Source organism: Lepisosteus oculatus, chromosome 10 (genome assembly GCF_040954835.1).
Source record: "Lepisosteus oculatus isolate fLepOcu1 chromosome 10, fLepOcu1.hap2, whole genome shotgun sequence".
In the NCBI taxonomy this organism is placed as follows: Eukaryota; Metazoa; Chordata; class Actinopteri; order Semionotiformes; family Lepisosteidae; genus Lepisosteus; species Lepisosteus oculatus.
Genome location: NC_090705.1, coordinates 9,974,087 through 10,000,555, shown reverse-complemented (window position 1 = coordinate 10,000,555; position 26,469 = coordinate 9,974,087). Strand labels below are relative to the sequence as shown.

The 26,469-nt window shown below is 37.2% G+C and overlaps 1 protein-coding gene across 4 annotated transcripts; it reads left to right on the top strand.

Moving 5' to 3' along the window:
* Positions 1–403: 403 nt before the first annotated feature.
* dpys (dihydropyrimidinase) lies at positions 404–26,302 on the top strand. Of its 4 annotated transcripts, XM_015358223.2 has the most exons (11): positions 1,008–1,098; positions 1,292–1,605; positions 4,398–4,556; positions 5,534–5,713; positions 9,484–9,673; positions 11,575–11,731; positions 12,429–12,570; positions 15,583–15,725; positions 19,621–19,828; positions 23,166–23,289; positions 23,929–26,302. In XM_015358223.2, the coding sequence occupies exons 2-10, from the start codon at positions 1,576–1,578 to the stop codon at positions 23,277–23,279; spliced, it is 1,323 nt and encodes a 440-aa protein (XP_015213709.2). In that variant the 5' UTR covers positions 1,008–1,098; positions 1,292–1,575; the 3' UTR covers positions 23,280–23,289; positions 23,929–26,302. The 4 variants fall into 4 exon arrangements, with proteins under 4 accessions (XP_015213711.1, XP_015213710.1, XP_006636154.2 ...); XM_006636091.3 differs by lacking the exon at positions 1,292–1,605 and having other exon boundaries at positions 423–1,098; XM_015358225.2 differs by lacking the exons at positions 1,292–1,605; positions 23,166–23,289; positions 23,929–26,302 and having other exon boundaries at positions 404–1,098; positions 17,468–19,700.
* The last annotated feature ends 167 nt before the right edge of the window (positions 26,303–26,469 follow it).

Here is a 26,469-nt window from a genome sequence, read left to right as displayed (position 1 = left end):
TGGCTGAAGATGAAAATGTCTAACATAGATTTGTTTTGGTTTATACTGGAGTTTTAAAAAAAGATAATTAGCTCACTGAGAGCTTGATGTAGAGGCTGTGGAAATGTCCACAAGTCGTGATCTTTAAAATGCGTTTGGTTTGAAGGCGTTCTGCGCTTCCATTGCGAAGATATGGACGAAAGAATATTCGTGCTTGGTCAACAAAATGTGATAAAAACGACAAAGTGAAGGCTGAGAAAGCATTCACAATGTATTTTATACACAAAGCAAGTGTTTTCGTAACTCTAAGAGGTTTCGTGGAATCTCTACAGGCGTGCCAAAACTGTTTTTGAACTTCAAGCTAACTTTACCCCGGCGTTGATAATGATCCACCTCTTGACAGGGGGCGGATAGTTGGAACTTGGCAGATCGGAGTATTTCAAGGTTTTTGGTCGCTGTGGACTGTTTACATAATCGAGCTCAGCCAGAATTTTTAAAGACAGCTCCAGGGTATCAAGGTATTGCACATTGCTCCTAGCACCTAAATGGACCTACCTGGAATTAAAAAAATACCGTACTGAGATAAAGAACGAGTGCCGCGGTTATCTTGGATGTATGCTGTTAAGTAATTATTTGTAGGACACAAAATTGAATTGTAATTAAAAAAAATAAAATAAGTATTATTTGCTTTGATTTTAGTTAGCTCTCTGGATTATAAATCCATGCACGCTTTTGTAAAGTGAAGTAAAAAGAGTTTTCTTGCATAAATCGATCATAATTTAAGCGATTCCTAAAACGCCGAAAATATATCCGTATATATTTCTGATATTAGAAGGTATTTTTTGGACTCTTGATTTTACAACCAAAATGGGAAGTCAAAATAAAATTCTTATAAAGGGGGGGAAAATTGTCAATGAGGATTGTTCTCAAATCAGTGACGTCTACATTGAAGACGGTATAATTAAAGAAGTTGGTTTAAACCTGCAAGTAGCGGATGGAGTAAAAGTGATCGACGCTAAAGACAAACTTGTAATACCGGGAGGAATTGATACCCACACTCATATGGAATTTGTTTTTATGGGCACCCAAGCAGTAGACGATTTCTACATTGGAACAAAGGTATTGTTGTTGTTGTTGTTGTTGTTGTGTTCTACTCACCAAACAAGAAAAAAGAGCTTCATACTTGGCAAGTTATTTTATTTTTTGTGTACCATGAATACAAATCTGAAGGCATCATTTATAGTCAGCTAAAGCAAAATACTAACCGCAAAATAATGAAGCTCAATAACTTTTTTTTACATTTGTTTTTCAGTGACAAAGCCTGCTTCCCACTGACTCCATTTTCACTGATTCAAAGGCAGAACATGTGCTGGTTTTTGACAGCGTTTTTCTGAGGCCGTTGTAATACCCTGAATCACCCCCAGATTAGATTCATCTTACTTTTTATAGTGTCCCTCAGTTTTTTATTCCTCCATTTTACTCAGAAGGGTCATATTTCTGTATGAAATGATTTGAACATTTTAAGATAGGACAATCTTGCCGTAGCTTTCAAAGAACAGAAGGGTAATACACACAGCCTTTAAAAAGAAGAAATGAATGTTTGAAGTAACCTTGCAGAGATGTACAGTAAGTAATATATTTAAAAGAAATGTGCTAACAGAACTATACATACTTCAGAGATGCTGCTGGAGGGTTTCAGAGTTCACCAGTGGTACATTTCAGTGTTTGTGAAGTCACTCAGATTAGTGACTTAACTTGGAAGTTGAACTTGGAAGTATTTATTATACTGTACTTCACTAATGATTTGTTATTTAATTTTTTCTCCTTTCCTAGAACACTGCCTGTTTTTTTTGGCACACTGCAAATTGATCAGACATGAACATATCTCAAACATGAACATGTATTTTCTGATATGTTAGCAGACATTTATTCCCAAACAACCCAGCTGTTTGGATTTCAGAAACGGAACATATCTTGAAATCTCACTGTCCAGGATTCATTTTGACCAGTTGAACGCAACTTCATGGTTTACCCAAAGACCAGCTAGAAATGACTGAATCATCAGTTATTGACCATACTGTGAATAGGTTTCAGCTGCACCTTTCAATCACTAAACATCATGTGACATTCATCACAGGCATCAGACAGAGAGATGGGCTGTACCACATTACAGATCAGGTTTCTCTGTCGATGATTGTAGACTTACAGGCTGTGTGCCACACACTGTATGGCATGTCATTCACCCAAAGCTTTAAAATCTCATTACAGCAGGTTTTTGTTCCTGTGCTTGCAGAATCCTTGATAATTGTTTCCCGATGTTAGTTGTCAAGGTTTTGCAAGAGCTATTCAAATAGCTAGTTTCAAAAAAAAATCATGTTGGCGTATATTTTAGAAAAAAACCTCAAAATAGGTTGATAAAAGGCTAATGTTTAATAATTAAAAATGTTAAAACTGTAACAGTAAGAATAGATGCAAAAATAGATACCATGGCTCAGAGAATACTCAACTGTGAAAGTGTGGTTCAGATCGCTGAACAGGCTGAACAACGCAAATAATGACCTTTTGTCTGTGGTTATCTCCTCATGATATATGTGATAAATGAAGATAACTGATTAAAAGACTTATAGATTAGTAAGAAAATTGAAATTTGGACTACTAAATGCTAATGGCTAAAATAGTATGCCATTTTGCTGTCCAGACAAAACATCAAAATGAAAAACTTGGAAAAAAGCTGGAATAAAGACCCTTACAGTTTTCTGCATTCAATAAAGAGAGAGGCCATTTGATATGTGTTAACTTGTGCTTGTCCCCATGTTAGTGTTGGTCAAAGTATTTCACTGATGACTATAAAATCGCAACTGAACGTCACCAGCCTTTAGACAGAACTGTAAATATATGCCAATATGACACTTAGAGAACAACAAAAAGTAAATTTACCTTGTTGATACTCAACGTTTTAAATTTATTGTTGTCCTAAATCAGATATTCAAAAATGAACCTTATACTTCATACATTTCCATAATTTAAATCAACATTTATTCCTTTGTCACATATAGCTTAATTCTTATTTTTGTTTAAATCTGTATTTTCCAGTGAATATAATACATCCAAATGTAGTACATTGTCTTGTCAGTTAAGAAAAAGTTGAAAATCAGTAGCCCTTAAAGGGAATTTGGTTGCACTCTCCTCTACCTAAGCGTCTGGACTTCAATCCTTTGAGAATATACAGTATATAGTAACGTAACAAGTTATAGACAAACTGTGATTAATCCTTGTCTCACTATTGGAACAATGTGAAACACCCATAAGGGTAAAAAACTTGAGCTGTACCATGTTTTGTATTTGCAGGTCAAGGAGAAAGCAACAATTATAAATATAACTTCTTAATGTACCATTCATTAGGTGCTTATTTAATTATTTTAGAGCCAACCGTACGGTATTTAAGTATTGAAAATACAACAAATGAGTACTGGAACTAATAGAGTTTATTGAATCTGTAATGCTTCTTAGTGTATAAGAAAAGCAAAGTTAATTTAATAATGTAAATTGAAAATAGTTTTTATTGATTCTTTGATAAGCTTCTACGTTGGAAAAATGTAAACAAGTCTGTGTTTAGTGCTGATTGTTCACTTACTGTGTCTGAAACAGACACTATCCATCTATTTTCTATCTGCTTTATTCTCTTCTGCTTTAAAGGGATGCCAGAGCCTATCCCAGGAAGCACTGGGACAAGGCAGACTTCACCCTGGGCAGGACGCCTGTCCATCACAGGGCAGACACACAGGCACGCACACACGCACACCAGGGCCAGTCCTTTCAGAAACCACTTAACCTATCATAATGTTTCTTTGGGCCGTGGAAGGAAACCAGAGCACCCAGAGTAAACCCACGCAAACACAGGAAGAACACATGGACTCCATGCTGATAGCACCCCAGGTCTGGTCTTGAACCCAGGGCTCCAACACTGGGAGGCAGCAATGTTAACCACTGCACAACTCTGCCACCCTTAAGAGATAAGATAAGATCACTTTATTGGCCATATACAATTTCTTGTATTAGGAATTTGTCTTTTCACATACCCCAACTTGCTCTCCATGAGACCCACAGACAGGGAGAGAAGCTTGGGGTCAGAGCGCAGGGTCAGCCATTAATACAGCGCCCCTGGAGCAGTTGGGGTGAAGGAGCCCAAGGGAGTAGGATACGAACCTGCAACCTTCCAGCCACAGGCACAGATCCTTAGCCACAGAGCCACCGCAGCACCCCGTCATCCACTTAAAAAATGAACTGTGTAATGGAAGCTGTAGCAAAAATTGTGATTGACATTGAATCATCAAACGTCAAAACTACCAGGAGTTAAACAAAATCAGAGCCTCTGACGAATCCAGGTGACTTATTTGAAGCTGTGTTTTTGCTTGCAGGCTGCTGTGGCTGGAGGCACTACAATGATCCTGGACTTTGTCATTCCTCAGAAAGGGTCCTCTCTTTTGGAGGCCTATGACAAGTGGAGGAGTTTAGCAGATCCCAAAGTTTGTTGTGACTACTCCTTTCATGTTGCCGTCACATGGTGGAGTGAACAGGTATTTCAATGGATTTAACAAAGTCTGTAGCATATCTATAAATCTATTTATTATATATCTATATACTATTACTATATCTTAGTCAACAGGTGTGACTGGTCTGGATTTTGCCAAAGCAGTTTTGCTATTCTGTTCTTGATAGTGCAACACTCTGTCCGGATTTTTTTCTGAAATTTCTTTGTATCTCGCCATGTTTAGGTTAGGGTAATGTTTTAGCACGAGCTGTTTTCTGAAAAATTTAGGTCCTCTTAATGGCTACGATTACAGAAACTCAGACTCAGACCTTCTGTTTAGCTGAATATGTAATTCCTATATGCAAGAATGTTCTGTGACATTTGAGCACTGACATACTGTACATTCTAGTGATCTATATATTAACTTCCTGTTCATTGGTCCTTGAAGCTGTGCTCTACTCTGTTTTTTTCAGAGAAGTGCTTACTTTGTTCCAGATGCCTCACGAAAGGCAAATGTTTTTATTTTCATATACCAATATATTTTATCTAAGAAAAGTCATTATTGCTGCAGACTTGTATGCTGTACTGAAGTCGTTTTAGCCTTAGAATAAATATATGATGTAATGCCTAAGGAGCAATGTACAGTACCGTATGACAGATTTTGTTAATACACATACAAACATAACTGAATGCCTAGAAAATGTGACTAGAGCTAGGCTAAGCAAAATGATTAAGTTTATTGCTATATTTATATTGGTTTTTATTGGTTTAGTATATACTGTGAATGACTAGCCTTTCCCGACTTAAACACTTGTGCTTTTATAGAAACAAATGTAGGATTTATATGTCCTAGCTTAAAAAGTATTTAAAAATAAACTCAAGCTAAAACAACTTAAGTGTAATCACATTAGAGTTGAGCATGAGTCTAATGTCTATGGTGGCTGTAAAGGTGTTTGCTTTAGGTTGAAAAAAATCAATTTCCTATATAAGAACTACACCAGTTTTATTTGTATTTCACCATAGGTTAAAAAGGAAATGGAGACACTGGTCCAAGAAAAAGGCATCAATTCGTTCAAAATGTTTATGGCCTATAAGGATGTGTTCATGCTGTCTGATCATGAACTTTATGCTGCTTTTTCACAATGTAAAGAGCTTGGAGCCATTGCTCAGGTGCATGCAGAAAATGGAGATCTGATAGCAGAGGTAAGCAGTTTCCTTTGTTCCTATCGTAACCTGGAATACAAATGATGTATTTATTAAATATTTTTTAATCAAACCATGAATACTCAAAATTAACCCTTTGATGAAGACGTTCCATGGAAACCAGTCATGATGGAAATTTACAAGTTTAACATAAGACGTGTACCATATAAACGATTTTCTCTTGCCTGGTATCTTAACTCTTCTCATCATTTTGTGAGTGGATATAATAATGAATATTTTCTGTTATGGTAATAAAGCCTCAGTATATTCCAAAAGAGGAAAAACAGACAGGAGTAAAAGTAAATAATTTTTGTAACTGTGTTGCTCAGGTTTATGCTATAAATAGTCCTTCAGCAATGTCTTTATTTTGCTTACATCACATAACACACTGTATATAACCATCATCATACTTAATAAACTTGTTTAATGCAATAGTGTAAAATAGCAGCATATGCTTTTTCCTAAAACTGAATTGGCACTTAGCAAGGCAAAAGAGAAACTGTCAAAGATAGACTCTGTCTTCAGCACAAGAGGAATTCATCAGACTAGATCAACTTATGTAGTGAATTCATTGATTGCATTAGGACCGATTGACATCAGACAAGAAGTGTGCACATTATTTTGCATGCTTGTTTATATGATGGTCTTTTATGCTGAGGATGTGCCATGTGTTGCAGTGAGGTTGCTATTTCTAGACTGGTTAGTCTTGCTCAGAATAAATACATAATAATGGTCCATTTATTACGAATAAGGATTAGAAGCATTCTTCCACTGAAAATTTCAGACCTTATAAAGAGTGTAATGATCATTTTAGAATCCTGGGAAAAAGCATGGAGATTAAATGTATATAATATCCATGTGAGTCCCCTACAATTTGGACTATTTATAGTTGTGTTAATTCTTGAAGCAACATGGTACTGTATGTCATTAAAAGAACTCAGTCGCCAAGTTAAAGTCTAGAACAGTAGGTGGTCTAATTCCAAACAGGTGTCAAAACATTGAATGCCACCGATCACAGTTCTAGATTGAACTACAGGTTTTGAGGCTTTGTTGTTACAGTAGTGACAGTAAGCAGTAGTGAGCAGTGACTGGAAATATTTCAAATGCATACTCGGAACTGCAACACGTTACCATTCAGATGTATAGGTTTTTTCTGCATTCAGTTATACGTTTTTTTTTCTGTTTTATTGTGAGATGCAAAAAGTGTGATTTAGAAACCACTTGAAGGATGAACATTTTGACTTCTACCTACTGTCTGATAAATAAAAATTCCAAGTTTATAGGTTCCAGTCAGCACTATCCAATTTTTCAACTATGTATGTGTTTCTTTCAACTGTGAGAAGCCTAGGCTAATAGAGTACAGGGAATGGGCTCCCAGACTGCACGGGGAACTCCAGAATGAGCGATCGTGGTCTTTGAGGATCAGCTGTATCAGATGCAAAAAGATGCCCAAAAACATGCACGCCCCTGACTCACTGAGAGGCGCTGCCTCGTGACTGGGCACTAAGCCCTTAGGGGTGAAGACGGAAGGAAGGTTCCAGGCTAACAAGATACTCCTACTGGGATCAGCATGGGAGCAAGGCTGACTGGGAGAGAGTCACATTTAGGGGCACTGCTTCACAACCGGGAGCTGAGCCCTTAGAGGGTGGGAGGAAGAGGATATTAGCAGAAGGAATCCCCTGACTCGAAGACACTCACTTCGAGAGGCACTGGGAGCTCAGGCCCTCAGGGGACTGAAAAAGGAGGGGAATTCAAGGAGATGAGCGAGTAAATTGATAAGAGTTGGAAGGCACTAGGGATAGTGTGGCCAGGGGTCCTCTCTGACAGTGCAGTGCAGAGGGTTGAGGTGATGCTGCCAACCTGAGGTCAGGGAAGAGAAAGAGGTGGAGAGAATTTGAGGGAACTCGAAACTCTAGACCAGGGGTTGGAGGCACTTCAGAAGGTGCGTGTCAAGCGTTAGCTCGTACCCTTTTTTTTTTTACAGATTTGCGTGCCATTAATACTTTTTTTTTTACTTCAACAATAGCGCTACTTACTGTACATTGTTATAAATAAAAATATTAAAATATAATTGTATTTAAAATTAATGTGCAGGTCGTGCCATTTACTGTGATCCCTGCCCTTGCTTTCCCTTGCTGAGCTCTCCCATCACAGGCTCCTTGCAGAGTTGGGAACTGCCTGTGTCAAGGCAGAGAGCGCAACAAGAAAATTAACTGTTTTGTCTTCTGTAGTCATCACATTATTAAGCTTATCATTCAGTAACTTCACACAGGGATTTTCCTGATGACTAATACAATGAAATATTACCGTGGGGTGGCCAATGTGATGCACAATGTCGTTTACGAATCCCCTGTTTTCCAACCATGGTAGAGGCACCGTCGGTTGTCAGAGAAAAAATTTTCTTAATACCTGTTTCATCAAAATGATTAATAATTAATAATGAATTAATACATCTCCGCCAGTAACTGCCATCTATTGGTTTTAGGCGGCACAGTTCTCGATTTACATTTGTGTTACAGTATCTCGCAAGAATTGCTAATCGCGGTACGACGTAGTTTACAGTACTGTATATCCACGCACTCGGAGCACACATACTGTAGCATGGTCTTTATGTTAAGCAAAAACATATTCAGCTCACCAAAAAGAACTGAAATGAGCGAACATCTAACAGATTTCTTAACGGCTGCCATTTTGTCCAAAATATCTGCCTTTTTGTCAAAAACACACAATATGCTCTTTGAATTTTAGCCAGGTCCAGACTGCAGCATTATATAGTAATTGTAGTAAAAATGTGACGGTCAAAATATCAACATATATTTAAGTTTTTTTAATTTACCATCAATGAATTTTCATTTGGCACCCTGTATGAGATATGGATGGCATGAAACCCTATGTACTATATACTGTATGTAATCTGCTTAACGTGGAGTTGTCCCACATCTGCAAGTATTTCGTCTGGTTAATGGCTAAAGCAATACCAGTAATACAGTATGCTCAACACTAGGGGGAACCAAAAGTGTAATAGTAAAAATATACATCTATTTTGAACTTAAAGATTTTAGGCAGACAAAAATTACAGTAACTAGGACAAGTTATACTTTATGTAAAATTCTTGCATTTGCTTTCCTTGTGGGTAATTTGCAACATTAAATTAATACATCATATCATATCCTGAAGCAAAATATTAGCTATTTGTTGCTTGTATACACTATATATTCCTTGCACATCTTAGTGAGATCAGCATGCATATTTTTTTTGCTTGTTTTCTTTTGTCTGTAAAAATGTACCTCAGTTTTATGTGGATGAAGCAGTTGCTGGCAATCAAGATCATACCAGAAATGATTGACCTCTAGACTCGCATTACTTGTTTAGCCTCATGCTGCACACACTCAGTTTTGTGATACAGTGTGCAAAAGCAGTAACAAAAAATAACAAGCCGTTGTGAATTCCAGGTTGACAGTACTCAGTTTGTGTCCCTGTGGTAAATGTGTCTTTTCTTTAAAATGTGTATTTTCAATTTTAATTGTCAGAGAGACACCTTCCCTAAGCCCTTTCAAATCTAGACTTAAAACCTTCTTAGAAGGACCTTTACTTAACTGGTTCTGTTACTGTGCCCCCTTTCTCCAACTGTATTCAGTACCCCAATCTACTGTTTCCTCTCATTGTGTATTTCCATTTTGTTTATCTTGTGAATTTGTTTTTTTTTTCCATTGCAGGTGTGAGAAGTCACCTTTAAATGCTGTATATCAAATGTATCCTTATTATTTTAGGAGGCCAAGAAGATGCTGGCACTGGGCATCAGAGGCCCAGAAGGACACGAGCTGTGCCGCCCTGAGGAGGTGGAGGCTGAAGCCACACAACGGGCCATTACCATCGCACACTCGGTCAACTGCCCCCTGTATGTGGTTCATGTGATGAGCAAGTCCGCTGCAAAAGTGGTTGCTAATGCGCGCAGACAAGGTAAACTTGAAGGAGCGACAGACGGGACAAAATTTGACAGGGACTAGTGCCTGTAGAGTTAACAACATTCTTTAAGGGGTTGATACATTTAGTTAAATCAGAACAATTACCTTATTTTTCATTAAGAACAATGTACAATATCCAGATTTATACTCACCTTCAACTTAAATCGCTGGATAGCCCACTGCCAGTAATCAGTACTAGCTTAGAAACAGCTGGAAGCAGCACAGTTTAAAGTAATTGTTGGTATTTATGTCGTTATAGTATTGATTACTTTCAATGGGCCATCTGGCTATTCAAGGTGAAGCTGAAAAACAGATAATCATTTCTTAGTCTGTCACAGACGACATAGTTCACTGCAGGCTGTAGTGGTGCGGTTGAAAGATTCTGTGCGGATAATCAAGGCTGAAATGCAGAAGAATCTTGAATTCCGTTGGGTCAATCAAACTGTAAAAACCTGAGCTATTACACTGTGCAAACAGAAAGAGTTATCAGCTCATTTGGGTAAACTCATTCCTCAGCCATGGTCCAGTGCCGGAGCAGGTGTAATGAGATGATTTATGTGGCAAATTTCAGACTGCTTAAAAAAATAACGGACACTGCATATTGTTCTAGAGGAATCTGTTACAGTTTTTTGTAAGGGGAGCCAGAGCCTATCCACGATGAAGACAAGTCCATTGCAGGGCACACACAGACACACACACTCACACCAGTTAACCTACCAGTATGCCTTTGGGCTGTGGGTGGAAACTGGAGCACCTGGAGGAAACCTACTGGATGTGAATGCAGGGAGAACATACTGTACTGTACAAACTCCATGCAGTCCAGTAACTGAACCCCAGTCTCCAGGCCTACAAGGCAGCAGTGCTAACCACTCTGCCACCATGCTTTCCTCTTATGAACCTTAGAACCGTATTGACAATTTAACTGCATTCATGCTGTTTTTTACATCATTCATGGAGTTTTATCTTTGTCTGGTCTGTTTGCCCACTACATCTGCTGATTTCTGCTGCCTGTTTCTTAGGCATCCTCTGCTGTCTGACAGTCTAGGGGAATGTGGGCTGTACCTTATGTTAGAGACAGAGAGAATCTGTGCACAGTGCCCTCAGAAAATGGCATAAAAATGATATACTCGTGCCTACTGGCAGAGGCTAGTGACAAGATATGAATTATTCATGCTATTAATATGTACATAATTTTCCTAGTTAGACTTTGTTTAGAACATTGTGTACAATTTTGGTCAAGATATTACAACAAAGATTTTATTACTCTGGAATCAGTCTAGAGGAGAACCACCCGATATATTCCTGGGGTGAAAGGAATACCCTATTCTGACAAGGTAAAGACGCAGAATTTTTTAAGTTTAAAAGTTTTGAACAGAGAAGACAATGTGGAGATTTGTGTATTTAAAATTAATTTAACACTGAAAGACAGTGATGAAGTCTATCGTTGGACTTGCCATGGTGTTCTGATACACTGGCTTCTTTCATGAAACAGCTGGATTAAACTAATGAGGTGAAATAAATGGGCTGAATTGTGATTGAGATGTTTAATAAATAGAACATTATCCCAGTACTATAACAGGTTAACAGGTCTCTATTTTCAACCACTTTTATTGAACATTTTCAGTGCAGTGCCTAATTTCTCAGGCTTTGTGATCCCTCACATAATCATATTGAGGGTGAGAATCAGTTAACTGTGTAGGCCTAACTGATGGAGAGGATTCATTAGAGGAGCTTGCATTTGCTCTATCGAAGGTCTGAAATGACTCTCTGAAAATTAAGGTTTCAAATATTAAAAAAGCTAAAAAAAAACCTTCCTATTGCAATTGGATGAAAAAGTTGTTCCTCTTTTTTTTTCCACTGCTAATGATGAAGGCTGTGCTGTGTCATGTTTGACAGGAAGGATCGTGTTTGGAGAGCCAATCGCTGCAGGCCTGGGCACAGATGGCACTCATTACTGGAACAGGGACTGGGCTCATGCAGCGGGCTTTGTTATGGGCCCTCCACTGAGACCGGATCCGACTACACCCGGATACCTCATGGACCTCCTCGCCAAGTTAGGGGCTGACATGCTTACATCTTGACTCCGGAACAGTGGCATTTTTCACCCCACCTTTAACAGGAATTTGTGTGCTCAGTTACAGTAACTGAGTTATGAATCAACAATGCTAACAATCAGTCCTGACTTTTAGAAAAACCATATAAAGTAGCTGTTGCTCGCATTAGAAGTACTGTTTCATACATGCTAGACTAGATCATGAAATGAACAACTAGTGCTTAATACCTGGCTGAAAAGAAGCCTGCTGAAGAAGGCTCTGCATCAAAAACAGTTTTTCTGTTTACTTTTCACTTGAGATCATTAGTCTACCCTATCATTTTTTTCTTATACCAGCATGTCTATAAACATGTTTATCTTGAGCATCTGCACAACAACATCCAGATTCAAACGATGGTTCTGGTGGAGAAAAGTGGCTAGAGAGTCTGAGATTGTCCGGACAATGTTTGCTGAATATCCTGAGTATCTTCTAATATTGGCTCCTACAGTAAATAGGGCTGGTGTGACTTTCTGGAATCTGTTTCAACATAATTAATTTGTGGTATATCCTTTTACCCTATGGTACTTCTTCTTTGAACAAACTCTTTATACACATATGCGGCTACATCACAGTTATTTTGATTTTCTGCAAGTAAAATGATTCCTGCAGTTTCGTTTTTTGAATGTGTGAAGGACCTGTTGTTCCTTTCTCTTATAGCGATGACCTAAGTGTGACTGGCACAGACAACTGCACCTTCAATATCTGCCAGAAAGCACTGGGAAAAGATGACTTCACCAAAATCCCCAACGGAGTGAACGGAGTAGAAGACCGTATGTCAGTTATATGGGAAAACGGCGTGGTAAGATGTATTTGCCCCAGAAATAACACTTCAGATTTTTAAATTCTGTCAATACTATTCTAAGAGTAATAATATAATTATTAATAATACTCCCTTCTAAGAGTTTATTATTAAACAATGGTTCTTCAGAGCAGCAAGGCACATTCATTCCCTTTGTGAAGATCCTTCCTACTTTTAAGGGTTAATGGTAAAATGTTATTTCAGTAGTCTGACAGATTGAGGTGTTTTCATATGTTGCGTGACTGTATTTGAGGTAGTGTTAGTCCTTTTGTGAACTGCTTTTTTGAGAACAGAAAAAGGGAAGTGGTTAAGGGGATGTGTAAGGCACATTGTCATTGTGGGAATTTAGTCATATTCATCAGATAAATATGCAGTATTTTATCTTTCTAAGTGTCTCTCAACCTGAGCAATGCTATCAATGCAAATTATCATGAAGGGGAGAAATATTTTCAGATACTGATTGACTTAGATTTTTCCTGCTTTAGTTTCTTTTGTTTTTCATTAAAATTACTCTGACTAGAGAGCTGCAAACAGATTTCTCAAAATGTCAACAATGAAGGCTCTGTTTTACATCAACAGTTTTCTGGGAACATTACTTTCTTATTGTACTAAGTAGTTTAAATAGCCTTGAAGCTAAAATGCAACCTCAAACTTTCTCCTATATGCTGGCTTTGTGTCACAAAACACCCAATAATTACATGAGTTTATTGAGTATTTAGGTATAGCGAGATTTGGCTTAATCCATTAGGTTGAGTGCCAAGCCCATGGCCCTAAACAAGGAGGCTGTGACTCCCGTTCAGAGGCAGGGGTCAACCAAGGGGTGGCAATAAAGTTGAAGATGTAAAGGAGGAGGAAATGACGTTAGGAATTATTATGATTTAGAATAGGAAGAAAGTAACTTGGTGGTCATCATCCTTTCTAATATTGAGTTAAAGAAGTCTATTTAAAAGATATAGTAATGCAATATGCCCTTTTCTAATCTGCAAAATGTGAATGAATAAATAAATAGGAAAAGCTACTACACCTAACCCTTAAGGCAGCAAAATAGCATACTGTACAGCATCTCCTGTCAAATACATCATTCTCTTTTTCACCGTAGTAAAAGGGGTCTTAATTCATGCCGGCATGGCCTAGGACACACATCAAGGAATGTTCAAGGAAAATAAGGTTTAGGAAAAACAAGAAGAGCAGAATATTCAGACTTTGTTGTTACCCAGTTGCATTCTGTGAAAAGTAAATTAACTGGTAAACTATTTTAAAAAAGGGGAAGGTTTGTATAATGTATATATAAAAGTTTAGTTATAATCGGTTACTGAATATGCAACAAGGTAGTTTTCTACCTTGTTAAAAGGAGTATCCATTATTTTATTAAATAATTACCATAATACAGTACTTTAAATGTTGGAGAAGCTAAACTTCCTCAAATGTGGCTTCCACACTGGTGGTTAAAAAATTATTTCATATAATTTAAGTCCTACTGTAGATTCATAGGTTTTGTAGCAGGTTTTATACTGGAAAATGCTACTCCTAGGAGTGTTGAAGTCTCCTGTGGCTTTCTGGAGTAGTGGGCTTGGCTGCTTTTTGTACAGGTATGTCCTGTGCAGGAAAGCATGTGGGGAAGAGAAGGTGAAATCCCAGGTCCCCCTGACTTGCTGTGTTCATTTGAAAACTGAATTACTTCAACTCAAGTGTGAGGAGAATGTCATAGGACATTCACAGTATTAGATATAAACCAAGATAAACTAGATCTTACAATATACTGTGAAAGATCAGAGTATTTGTTAGGGTGAATTCAAAAGAAATAAATATCTTTGAAAGCAGACTGGTCAAGAAAGCTGGACTGATGAATGGTATTGTTAGCATCACATTACATTATAAAGAATAAACATAAAAATAAAGAGTTTTTGCTCAAAGTTTGCTTAAAAACACGATGAAGTGCAATATGTAGCAAACTATAATTAACGGTATCACTTTAATTAATTTTACATTTAGAGAAGAGTTAAAGAGTTATTTTTAAATGTAAATGGTACATACTGTATTTGTTAACAGTGTAGAAACAGGAAGAGCTGACTATTTGGTGAATTCCAATCCTCCCATTTCACATACAAGACAAATTTAAATCTTTTACAAGTCAGTGCTCCCAGAAGGGGACAATGATTTATTTTAAAACCTGATTTTTGTTCATTTAAAGCAAAGACATACAACAGCCTTTTTCCCCTTAAAATTGTCATTTCAGCAAAATGGACTCTTTTCAAAGAATCAAGCTTTGAATTGTGAATTTTAAACCTTTTGGTGGTAGATTTCAGACAGAGAGCTATTTCTAGTGCTCAGACTTGATAGAGAAAGCTTTCTTTATGTACATTAAGTAGACCCTAAAAACACATTCCAGTGAGATTAACTCAAGAAATGCCTTCATAGAGTAATACTAGAATGTTGAAAATAACAAGTATGCTAAAATAAAGTGCACAAAACTGTTTGCCCTTTCTGAATTTATGGATGTTTAGAATAGTATTTTATTATATTTAGAAAAGTGATATTTTTTAATTATTCTTTAAACGGTGTGGAATTAAATCAGAAAGTCAATTGACAGTTCAAAAGGAACCTTTGTTTTTAAAAATGTAACTTTCTGTTAAAAATAAAAAAAAGTTTTTCCTTATACAGTATCATTGTTGATTACAACTAGCTTAATATATTTTAGTTAAAGAAATAAAAAATGCTGAAGATAACACCATTAATATACAGTAAAAGCATACTGTATGGCATATTAGTTTTTTAAAATGTTCAGGGTGATTTCTGTGCCACACTGAAAGTACTTACTAGCATTACATTGAAATACCTCAACAGACTGGACGCATAGTTTAAAATTGTTTTTAGACAGCAAAACGTAAAGACCTCCAACTGTAACTGCATATCTTTGAAACACTGACCTTTTGTGCAGTAGTCCATTGCAATGTAATAAGAATTCAAAGATGTTCAAACTCCCCATATACTGTGTTTCATTTCTTTCCTCAGCATGCTGGTAAAATGGATGAAAACCGATTTGTAGCTGTCACCAGCACCAATGCAGCAAAGATTTTTAACCTTTATCCCAGAAAAGGCAGAATTGCCAAAGGCTCTGATGCTGATGTGGTGGTGTGGGACCCAGCTGCTAAAAGGTAATATGCTGTTTTTTTCAAATCATTTTGTTTTGACTAAATTTAAGAAGAAATTTTGTTGAATATTTAATTGGATTTTCTATCTTGACACTACAATACTGAGTGGGTTGGATTAGGCCTTAAGCTCTTATTTTAAATACTTATTGGTCAATCACAATATTTTATGTTTCAAATAATGTGTTCAAGTGTATGTACAACATGGCTGAACTTTGGACCTTCTTTGAGTGAACAATTTGTTCGTAATTGTAGTATTTCTAGTTGTTGTGTAAATGTATGTTTACATTTTTCTCATTTTTGCCTTAATAGGCTACTTCATGCTTACTAACATACTTACATACTAGCTGATAAATTCAGTTCTTGATTGTTTGATTAGGAAAGAAGACTTCCTTTCACTTGGGATGTACTCAGCTACTTAATGTTAATGCAAAACCAAGTGAAGTTGTAATGACGATTTTTGTTTCCTTAAAGATAGACAGAGTCTAAAACATTATTAGAGCAGAGAGTTTGTCCTGCTTATCTTAATATTTTAAAATTGATAGTCGGTCTAGACATTCACAGTAGAGTACACTAAAACCCAAAATACATGCAAAATCTGCGGAACACATCATTTCATTGCACAGAAGCAGACTAAATAAAGTTATTTAAATGCTAAACAGTAGAGGGTGCCCACAGCTTGAATAATGCAGCACTGCTCACTGCTGTGTCTAATGGTGATTGGGACTGGATTCAGGATATATAAAGGTTGATTTAAAGCAAAATTCCATTTCTGTAAATACGTTTAAATTATGATTTTTTGGATTAATGCAAGAAGCTTTAATTCCTATCTGGTTATTCCTGTCAGTGTAATCCAAGAAAAAAGAAAAAAGATTCACATATGTGGTTAGCCTCTGCATGATTTATTAATAAATGACATTTTTAATTATTTATAATAGTATAATGACAGCTTGGAGTCATATGTTTAAGAAAACACTTTCTGTTTTTATGCTCATGTGTATGAGGCATACTTGCAGAATATGAACAAGATGTTTCTATGTTGGGCTCACTTGGTTGTATTGTTGCTTATGCTAACCTAACACAAACACAACACCAATTCAGATTTTTATTTTACAGGATTCACTTTAATTCAGATCACTAAACTTCTTGCTTTGCTTTGCATGTTTGTTCAGTTTTCTCTCATAAAGGAGAGAGTGAATCTAATGCTTTGACAGGTTTGACATTTGTCAGCAGCCCAGTGAGGCAGTGCGAGGTTGGAATGGATTTATAGGAAGTGAAAGAACATGAAATGATTAGGGAATAAGTTCATAAAAAATATTAAAAAATATTTGTTCATCCCATGTGACATCAGGTGAAAAATATGTTGCCACTCTGAGTCAACAGTGACAGGAAAATCATTAAATGTTTCTGACCTGTCAGTATAGACTTACTTTCGTATTACATTCTAGCAGAGATTTTAAAATATTTATGATCTCTTTGTTTGACATGCAGTAATGAATGTTGACAAAGTGTCCAAAGCTCATGACAGAAACAAGGCAAGTGCCGTCCAATTCTAACCATTCCTTTAAGCTATTTACCTCATGTACAGTACACACATGCAAACAGTTCAGTCAAATTTGGTAAATTCGGTAATGTTTTTTTTTTGTATTGCAACCATTGCAAACAATGCAAAAAAAAGCTGTTCTGAGTGTTGGAAGTTAACAAACCCGATTTATGTAATACAGGCTGCGCTGCTTGTTTTCCTATAGAATCTGGGCTAGATCCCTGAAGGCAAAGGAGAAATTGCTGATGCATAGCAGGGAGCAAGAAACCTGGAAAACTCAAAGCAAATCAAGTTATCATTAATATGATTTGAGTTCTTGTGTAAGCATGGCTTACAGGCATTCCATTTGAATATTTTGTGAATTTTTTATGTGTGTTCTGGCAATAACGAGTGTTCTTTTTCTATTACTCAGCCTCACCTAATTCAATTTTTTGCCAGTATCTGTGGTTTGAGGTAAAAACTGGATGTCTGTCAGGCTTTTTAGTTTTAGTAGCGAATGTTATCATTGCATTCTTACAGTATACCTACAGCAAGGATTACAGCCAGTTTAATTAAAGTTATAATGAATTCTTTGAGTCAATTACCATTTATGTTGAATTTGTATGCAATTTTTCCCATCGCCGTTTATTTTTCCTTTTAAGTCTTTTAAACAATAACTGGACTGAAACAACCTTTTGCACAATTGCTATATTAGTCTTCCTGAAATAAATTTGCTTATGCCTTTTGGAAAGGTTCCTGAATATAATAGTTGGAGTTATTTATTATCATTGGTGTTTTGTTAGGAATGGTAAGAAAATAATTAGTTTTACAAAAAACACCCAACCATTTAACTGCCCAACTGACTTCTTCAGGGTTTTTACCTACTGTACCTTAATCTGTCAAACATGTTTGGGATGGATTTGAAGTGTCAGTGTATTACAAGTTAATCTGTAATACAGATTAAGTCTGTAAATCTTTCAATTTATAGACTTAAGAGTTCAAAGCACAATTCTGCTGTACACAAAACAGCTTTGCTGCTGTACCACATCAGAAATGAGAAAGCCAACCAGATTTTGCAAAGACATGATTAATATACATATTACATACATTAAAAATATGTTGAAGTAGTTCAGGTGGGTAGCCGGAACATTCTGTTTTCTTTCTTCTCTTTTCAGGATAAAATAAACCTATTACATTACAAATATACTGCATAATATTAAGAAAATGTAATTAATTAGAATATTCAGGGACCTGATAATTTAATACGGACATAAAGAAGGGACTTTTATGCCTAGAACAAGCTACACAGCCATATTGTTAAAGCTGGTATTCTGACTTATTTCAGGAGACTGTTGAATGAGATCATTGGATCAATTAGCTATGAACACCCAAACAGGCTAAAGTGGCTGAATATTATATATTCAGTATATATTTTTTACATTACTGTATATTTATCATATATAAGAGTATATAAATATACATAGCATATGTTTATATATTTAATTAAAATGATTGCTGCTGCAGAAGCTTTTAAGATGAGATGATGGACAATATATTGTACTGTATGGAGCAATTTAAAGTTTTTTAAAATTATTGTGTCATTACTGTATGTAAATGAATCCTATATTCTTAAACAAATCTGAAAAATACATTTAACCTTGGAACAGCTGATGGAACATCAGAAAGGTTTATTGATCCTCTGGGAAAATTATATTTTAGTGATTTCAGCAGTTTGCTAGAACATATCAGAATGTTTATGGACATCTGTAGGCCTTTAAAATCCATGGAAAGTTTTAAAATTTTGAATATGAGTTCATGATGCAAAACAATAGTTTGATGCAAAAAAATAATTATGGGTTACTACTGCTGCTAATTAATTCCTCCCATTTATACAGTACCATGCTTTTCATTCCAAAGAATCTCAAAGGTGTTGACTTACAGAAGACCCAGCTCATCTATCACTGAAGTGCAGCGCCCATCTGGGTGATGTTTGGTAGACTTTATGCCCTAGTAGCCCCACTACACAACAGCTCAAGTGGAGAACAGAGATAATGTTTTCCCCTTTGAATTAATAGGATTGTTAGGAAGGTCAAACTATATACAAAAAGAGATTTCCTTTTACAGAATCATATAGTATCATAGTATGAGCAATAAAGAAACAATTCATGGGTGTGAATTCAAAAGATTTGTGGGTTCTAAACATTTAAAATCTAAGAACGAACTTCTTCATCAGCAGATAAGGTTAATGTATTTTTTTTCTGTTTGTACTGTTTATATGTATGTACTGTACAGTTTGCTTTTAAATATATTTTTCCCATTCAGAATAATATTGATAGAACATCAAAACTGATATGCGTCCAAATAGATTTCCATTTTCAGGACGATTTCTGCAAAAACCCATCACCATGCAGTGGATTATAACATCTTTGAAGGCATGGTGTGCCATGGACTGCCAGTGGTGACAGTCTCCAGGGGGAAAGTGGTCTATGAGCATGGGGTCTTGCAGGCTGTCCGTGGAGAAGGGAAGTTCATTCCTTGCAGGCCCTTCCCTGACTATGTCTACAAACGTGTGAAACAGAGAGACCAGGTGAGACCCAGGGCATGCTTTTATGATCTTATCAGAATTTCTGCTCATTCGTACGGAGGTAGGGGTTGCTATCTGTGATACATGTGGATTGTTATCAGTTCACAGCAGCGCTCGTTCTCTGTGATCTGTATTCTGTCTGTGGCCGTTAATTCTGCGATTTCACCACCAGTTCATTAACTAATACGTGTTTCATTGCAGTGAATATCGTTGTGTTTCTACTGATGTTCCCTTCTAAAATTAGATCAGAGCACTTGCGTCTGAGAGCATTCTCAAGAGACATACAGTTTAAAGGAAAATGAGAAAATTCCATCAATTGTCTGAGGGGTTTTATTTCTAAAAATATATTTTTTGCTTTAAAAATAACATTGTAGATTGTTCATTCTTCCCTTTTTTTCTGTCTTTCTTTTCTACCTGTTTTCCATCTAAAGGAATAATATTGACTTGAATAGATAAAAAGATCAAATTGAGAGAAAAATAGTTCTTGAGTGACACAGGAAAATAAATTTTGACAGTTTTGTTTTTGAAAGTTCCTCATGGATCCAGTCTTAAGAATCATTTTATTATTCATGTAGATTTGCCATAATGCCTTGCACTTGCATAAAGCACATTTTGAGACCAGAAAACAAATCAGCAGTTATTTATATAGTGCTGAAAAGGAACTTGCAAAGTGCGAGAAACAATGCAAAGAAAAGAAAGACCGATTGTAACAGAAAATGCAGTTGTGCGAAATACAATGACACCAGCAGCAGTGATAACAGTGGGCTGGTTCAACACTGCCCCTCTGTGGCACTGCTCCCGCTGCATCACACTGTCGCAGTTCTAGTGGCCGGTGGCCACGCCTCCACTCTGCCTTGACTGCCATGTAGACAGCTAATGCACAGCACCTGACTGTTGTGCGAATCCTCATGGCAGCAGGTGCTCTGGGGTATTTAACGCGGGATTGACGTTCTTCACACTGTACTACTGAGCCGCCTTCTGGCTTCCCAGCGGAGTCCGTCCTTTTCTTGGTTTCCCATTCTCTTGCCCTCTGTCTGGGAGTCTGCCCGCTGCTGTGCTGCCCAGGGCTTCTCCAGGCTGCTGTCCGTGATTTGAAAGTCGGGACCCTGCCATGGACCCAGATCTCAACAGACAGCTCTCTCAGCCCGGTCTGTGGCTCGTCTCCACCCCGACGGCCCGCAATGGTCTGGTCTGAAGGAAAAGACTCCCCAAGGAGCATGCGCTCGTTTCAGCTCGGGACAGACGCGAATTGTGGATGACTGTCTCGATTGGCTTTGGTGCCAGACCACTCCTCCCTGCACTGCAACCTGGAACAAAGCTCTCCCTGTTCCCTGTGCTTTCCAGTTCCTGCATCTTGGGCGATCCTGTTGGATTGCCCTTCAACCCGAGGCAGTCACTGCTCCTGGAGTCTTGGCACAGATCCCTGGACAGTCTCACTTCAGGCTTGCACTGTGCCAGCCTGTGTTGACCATGAGGTGCAGTGAGCCATCAACCCCCCCGCCCCCCGCCCCCCTCCCAGGCTGTGACACCCTAACTTTTGGGTCCATTACATAATTTAGTGTCTGTCCTGGTTCCTTAGTAGTACCTAGGATCTCCATAAGAGAAATAAACAGAGATATGAACCACAAAATTGTTTGTCCTGAAGAGAACAGATGGTTGAAGCAGGCAGGCCTGCCAGGAGAGAGTTACTGTACTGCTGTCTAGACAGACGCAGTGCCTCAACTAAAGACTAAGAAGAATCTGTAGTGACAAAAAGAACAGGTTTTGGAAATATTATCCAGACCCAAACAAAAAGATAGCACCAGGGAAGGAGATTTATCTTGATAAGAGTAAGAGAAAGTGGAATTGAGAATAACATTAAAGTTCAAACAAAACGAAGCTAGAAATATTAATTTGTATATTTTTATAGCACATTTCTGGACACTCCACTTTTAATCACAGATAATGAGTACCCCCTTCCACCACCAATGTGTATCCCATGCCTCAATGATGCAACATCTGCTATAGTGTTCACAGTACACTCACCACACACCAGCTATCAGTGAGGAGAAGAAAAACAGAGTGATGATGCCATTTCATAAATAGGAATTATTAGCAGGCCAAGACTGGTAAAGGCCAATGGGAAAATTGGCCAGGACACTGTGGTAACATTTCTACTCTTTTCAAGAAACACACTGGGATTTTTAATAACCACAGAGTGTCAGGACCTCGGTTTTAAGTCTCATCTAAAGGACGGCACCTTTTTACAGTACAGTGTCCCTAGGTCACTATACTAGGGCATTAGGACCACACAGGCAGCACGGTGAGCACCCCCTACTGGCCTCATTAACACTTCTTCCGGCAGCAAACTTAGTTTTTCCCAGGAAGGTCTCCCATTGAGTTACTGGGTAGGATCACACCAGCTTAGCTTCAGTTGTGAGTTGCATGTGATATACTAGCTGCTGGCAAGTTAGAAGAGGACAGATGTATAATGATGAACATGAGCCTTGGTTTGGCAAGATTTAGTGTGAGAAAGAGTGGAGAGTCATAAGAAAGCTGCTTGAGTAGTGGTGCGGCCTTCATTAATTCAGAATGCAAAGAGACAGAGGGAAGAGAGAAGAAGGAAAGCAGACAGATCCAAAGACCTTCTGGATGGAAGTGAATGGAAGCCAAGACACAAAACCTAATCTTCTCTTTTAATGAAGTACTGTACCAAGGGAGACCAGACGTAACAAGAGAACTCAAAAATCAGACATAATCTGACAAAATTGGATCGCAGGGAATAAGGAGAAGTAATGATACAGAGTTCAGCAGCAAATCTCTTTCACTGAAGAGTTAACTTGGGCACAGGTACTTTCAATCCTTCATTTCCATCAGAATTAACTCGTGGCCAAAATTAAAAAAACAGAAAATGAGGCATTTTGCCAATAACTGGAGGTCCAGTACTTTTTACTTACAGTATAACAGATTGTTAGAGTAACAGTGGCTAATACATTTAATGGACTCTCAAATCAGATTCAGGAGTAAGGCTTACAAGGATATTGCATACAAATATTCAAATATCGACTGCAGATACTATAGATACAAACCTCTTAGTTTGGCATTACTGTGTCATTTAATAATTCCGTTTGGCTAGAAATGCAAATGAGTCATCTAAACAAAAAAGTTATTTTCTGCATCTAAAATTGATTTGCTTTCCTCTATTTCATACAGAGACCTTTTTGATCCGCCTTCTTTCAGTGAGCAGAGTTACTTGTGAATCTACATTTTGTTTACAGGTCATGCTTTTCTTGTTGTTGCTAAAATAGAGTAAATTGAATTTCAGTTAACTTAACCACTTGCGTTTTTCCTTGACTTTCAGGTGGCACTGCCCAAGGCTGTAGAGAGAGACCCTTATGATGGGGAGGTTATCTCAGTGACTTCACAGAATAAGAGTCCCAGACATGCAGGGAGAGACCTACACCAAGCCACATAGACATTTGCAGGTGCTTGTGTTCTCTTCATTAGGCCGCGAGACCTTTTGAGTTTCTGAGAAACATTTTATTGAACTTACTACACTACAGCCTCCTGCATTTCTTGCTCAAATCCAAGAAACAAAATGAAAGATCTGAACCTTGAACCCCCAAGGTTGGTCCTTATTTCTGTATATTTACGACCTAATACATAAGTAGAAAGCCTTCATCTTTGGGGTAAAGTTGCCCCAAATCAAAGTACAAATGCAAGGAATCCCAAAATTATTTAAAAGAATAGTTTCCTCAAATATTTTTATAAACGTGCTTGTGGAAATGTAGACATGACTGACCCCATCTTAAATTATTATAGATAAGACCACTTGCTACAGTATAATGAGTTACTGTATTATTCAAGAATTGTAGAACACATACAGTCCATACAGGAATAGTCGACAGCCGTGTTTTTGTATACGTTTAAATTGTGGTATCTGAGCTGACCACTTTTTTATACTGTAAAATGAGCCAATGCAATTGTGGATGTAAGAGATATCTCCTCTGCTTCAACAGTTGAAATGAATGAGACAGTTAGCAAACAAATTATCAAATCTACCACACAGTGTGCATCTTTTAAAACGTTATTTCACGCTGCTCTTTCTTTTACCGTTTGACCAGGTGATGTGGCTGGAAGTAGCTCCAGTCCCCCACAATCATCAAAACGTGTGTTGGCACCCCCTGGTGGAAAGTCCAGCATTGCTTTCTGAACAATGAAGGTGTTGGAGGAGTGTCCCAATACCATCGACTATCAATACCTGCTTTCATGAATGTGAATGTATTAGAATAGAGGTACCTAATCCTGCTCCGGGCACCCCATGTACCTGCTGGTTTTTCTCCCACATGAGCTTCTAATTAAATAATTAGTCCTTAGCAGAAAGCTAAGCTCTTTGAGACGCTGCTATTAAAGACAATATCTTAAATTTGCTTTATTATTACCTAATAATAGTACAGGTTTAATCAAAATTGTTGTTTTCAGTTTATAAACACATATGAGACTATTGCATTTAACTACTGCATTTCTGAAATACCTCAGTATCTCCAGCCCTTGAATAGGAAAAAAAAACTTGCAAAGTTTCTAAACCAGCAAAGTTGTGATTCATTTAAGGATTGGTTTAAGTAAAGAGCTCAGCTGTAATAAAAACCAGGAGGTGGGAGTCCTCCTGATCAAGAAAAGGAAGCCTTTCTTGGAACACTGACTACTCGTGTGATTGAAACAAAAATTGATTTCTGTGCTAATCAAGAGACTTTTGATGAACCTCACAGACAATAATCATTGAAACTTTTAATGAATATTGTATGAGATATCTTATAAACGTTATCTGTAATTTTTAAAACTATTTCTTGTACAGTACTTACCTACTATACTTTAAACACACTGTATCAAATATACAGTATGATTAACCCCTTAATTGAAGTTTAATTTTAAAGTAGTTGTTGCATGTGATTGTACAGTGTAAAACCAAAGATGCCTAAATGTTTTCAATAGACTCTACAAACTAATTAACAGTACGGTTAATAAATCCCCATGACATGCACAGGCATTTATGAGATAAAACAAAATGTAACTATGAAGTAATATATTATGATTCACACACAATACTAATAAAGGCTGCATAAATCAGCTATTTAAAATATAAATTGAAACAGAGTTGTGTTACTTGTTTCTGTAAAAAAGTGACAAACAAAAGGAGGACATTAGGATATCTGGCTTTGCTAAGAGCTAATTTCAGAATAGCATCCATGTGTTATTTGAAGGAAGCCAGGGTATCAGCTTTGACTGCATACTGTAGTTCAGGACTTCTCTAGATTAAGCAATCTGCAGTAATCTTTATTAGTGTCTAGGCAGTTTTGGATTTCTGTTGCAGTTTTACTTATCAAAGACTTGAGTAGTTATTAACTGTATATTCATAGTTATGCAAAGAGTGTCTAATGGTTTATCCATAAGTGCAAGTACAGACTACACATTTTCAATAAACAGACATGGAAAATTCCCTTTTATTATTCACATAAAGTCCTTTTGCTTGGGGCTGTGTGATTAAAATGACACTTCCATAAACAACTATTTTTGTTTATGAATTCAGGGATGTTTAAAATATTAAAGAGCGCTATTGGTATTCCTTTATATAATTAGTTTGAAATGTCAATTGACTCATCCCTGAAACTCTGAAGAGACCTGGAGCAAACACCTTCAAACACAGTTGTCCACCACTTTTGAGATTGTAGTCCAGACCAAAAGCAACAGTAGAGCTTTGTTCTCCTAGTTCTGTGAAGGACAGGCAACATCTCTTGACTAGCATACACCCTTACAGGACCCCAATAACCTTTAAGAGTAGCTGTTGCATGTGAAGCAAGAGATCATAGCTCACTTGAGCCTTTTTCAATACATGGCCTAATGGAAAGTAGCCTCTTGGGGCACCCAAAGAGTTTCCAAATGACATTTTCAGCAAGAAAGCTTTCATTTATGCAATACTTTGCTGTGCGGACAATGTTGTGAGTCTACTGTCAGAATGAAAATGAAGAGCAGATTCTCGTCAGGGCTTATTTATAATTCAAGAGCATCAGGTACAGTTAGTGCTAGGAAAGGTATTACTAGACATTATTGAAGACAAAGGCTTTTAAACATGGTTCTGTCAGGACAGGGTTCAATTACATTTCCTGTTAGATTTGAACTGAACCTGAAGTGGCTAAATACAACATTCCTGTCAGTACAATACTGACTTATCTGTTAGAAAAATCAGAATTCCTACCATTAGAAAGCTGCAGACAGATTACTTTGAAGGAAAGTGTGTTATCTGCTTCTCTGACATGGCTTGTCTGAATGTCAGCATTTTTCCAAAGTAAATCTGAAACAGTAATGCCCATTGGTCAGAGCAGTCTGGGGAATTGGTAAAGGACTTTTGTTTGCAGTGATATTTACATAGGGTCTAAAATTAGAATTTATAACCCAAATAATAGTTTGTATTTTTTTACTGTTACTGTATGCTGTACATAACAGTTACTTCCCAAATACTAAGCTCTAAGATTTTAATGAATTTATTTTAATTAGAAAAGCTTTGTCACTTATATTTCTTATTGTTATTAGGTGAAGCCAAATCAGTACAGTTTTAATAGTTTTCTAGTATTCCAAATATTTACAGTATTTCTGTATTGAGCTCAAAA

Bases quoted from the DNA above. Each gene is read 5' to 3' on its own strand.
- dpys (XM_006636091.3), top strand. From the start codon at position 847: ATGGGAAGTCAAAATAAAATTCTTATAAAGGGGGGGAAAATTGTCAAT. The intron at 1,099-4,397 runs GTATTGTTGTTG...TTTTGCTTGCAG, and splicing joins ATTTCTACATTGGAACAAAG to GCTGCTGTGGCTGGAGGCAC. The intron at 15,726-19,620 runs GTAATATGCTGT...TTCCATTTTCAG, and splicing joins TGGGACCCAGCTGCTAAAAG to GACGATTTCTGCAAAAACCC.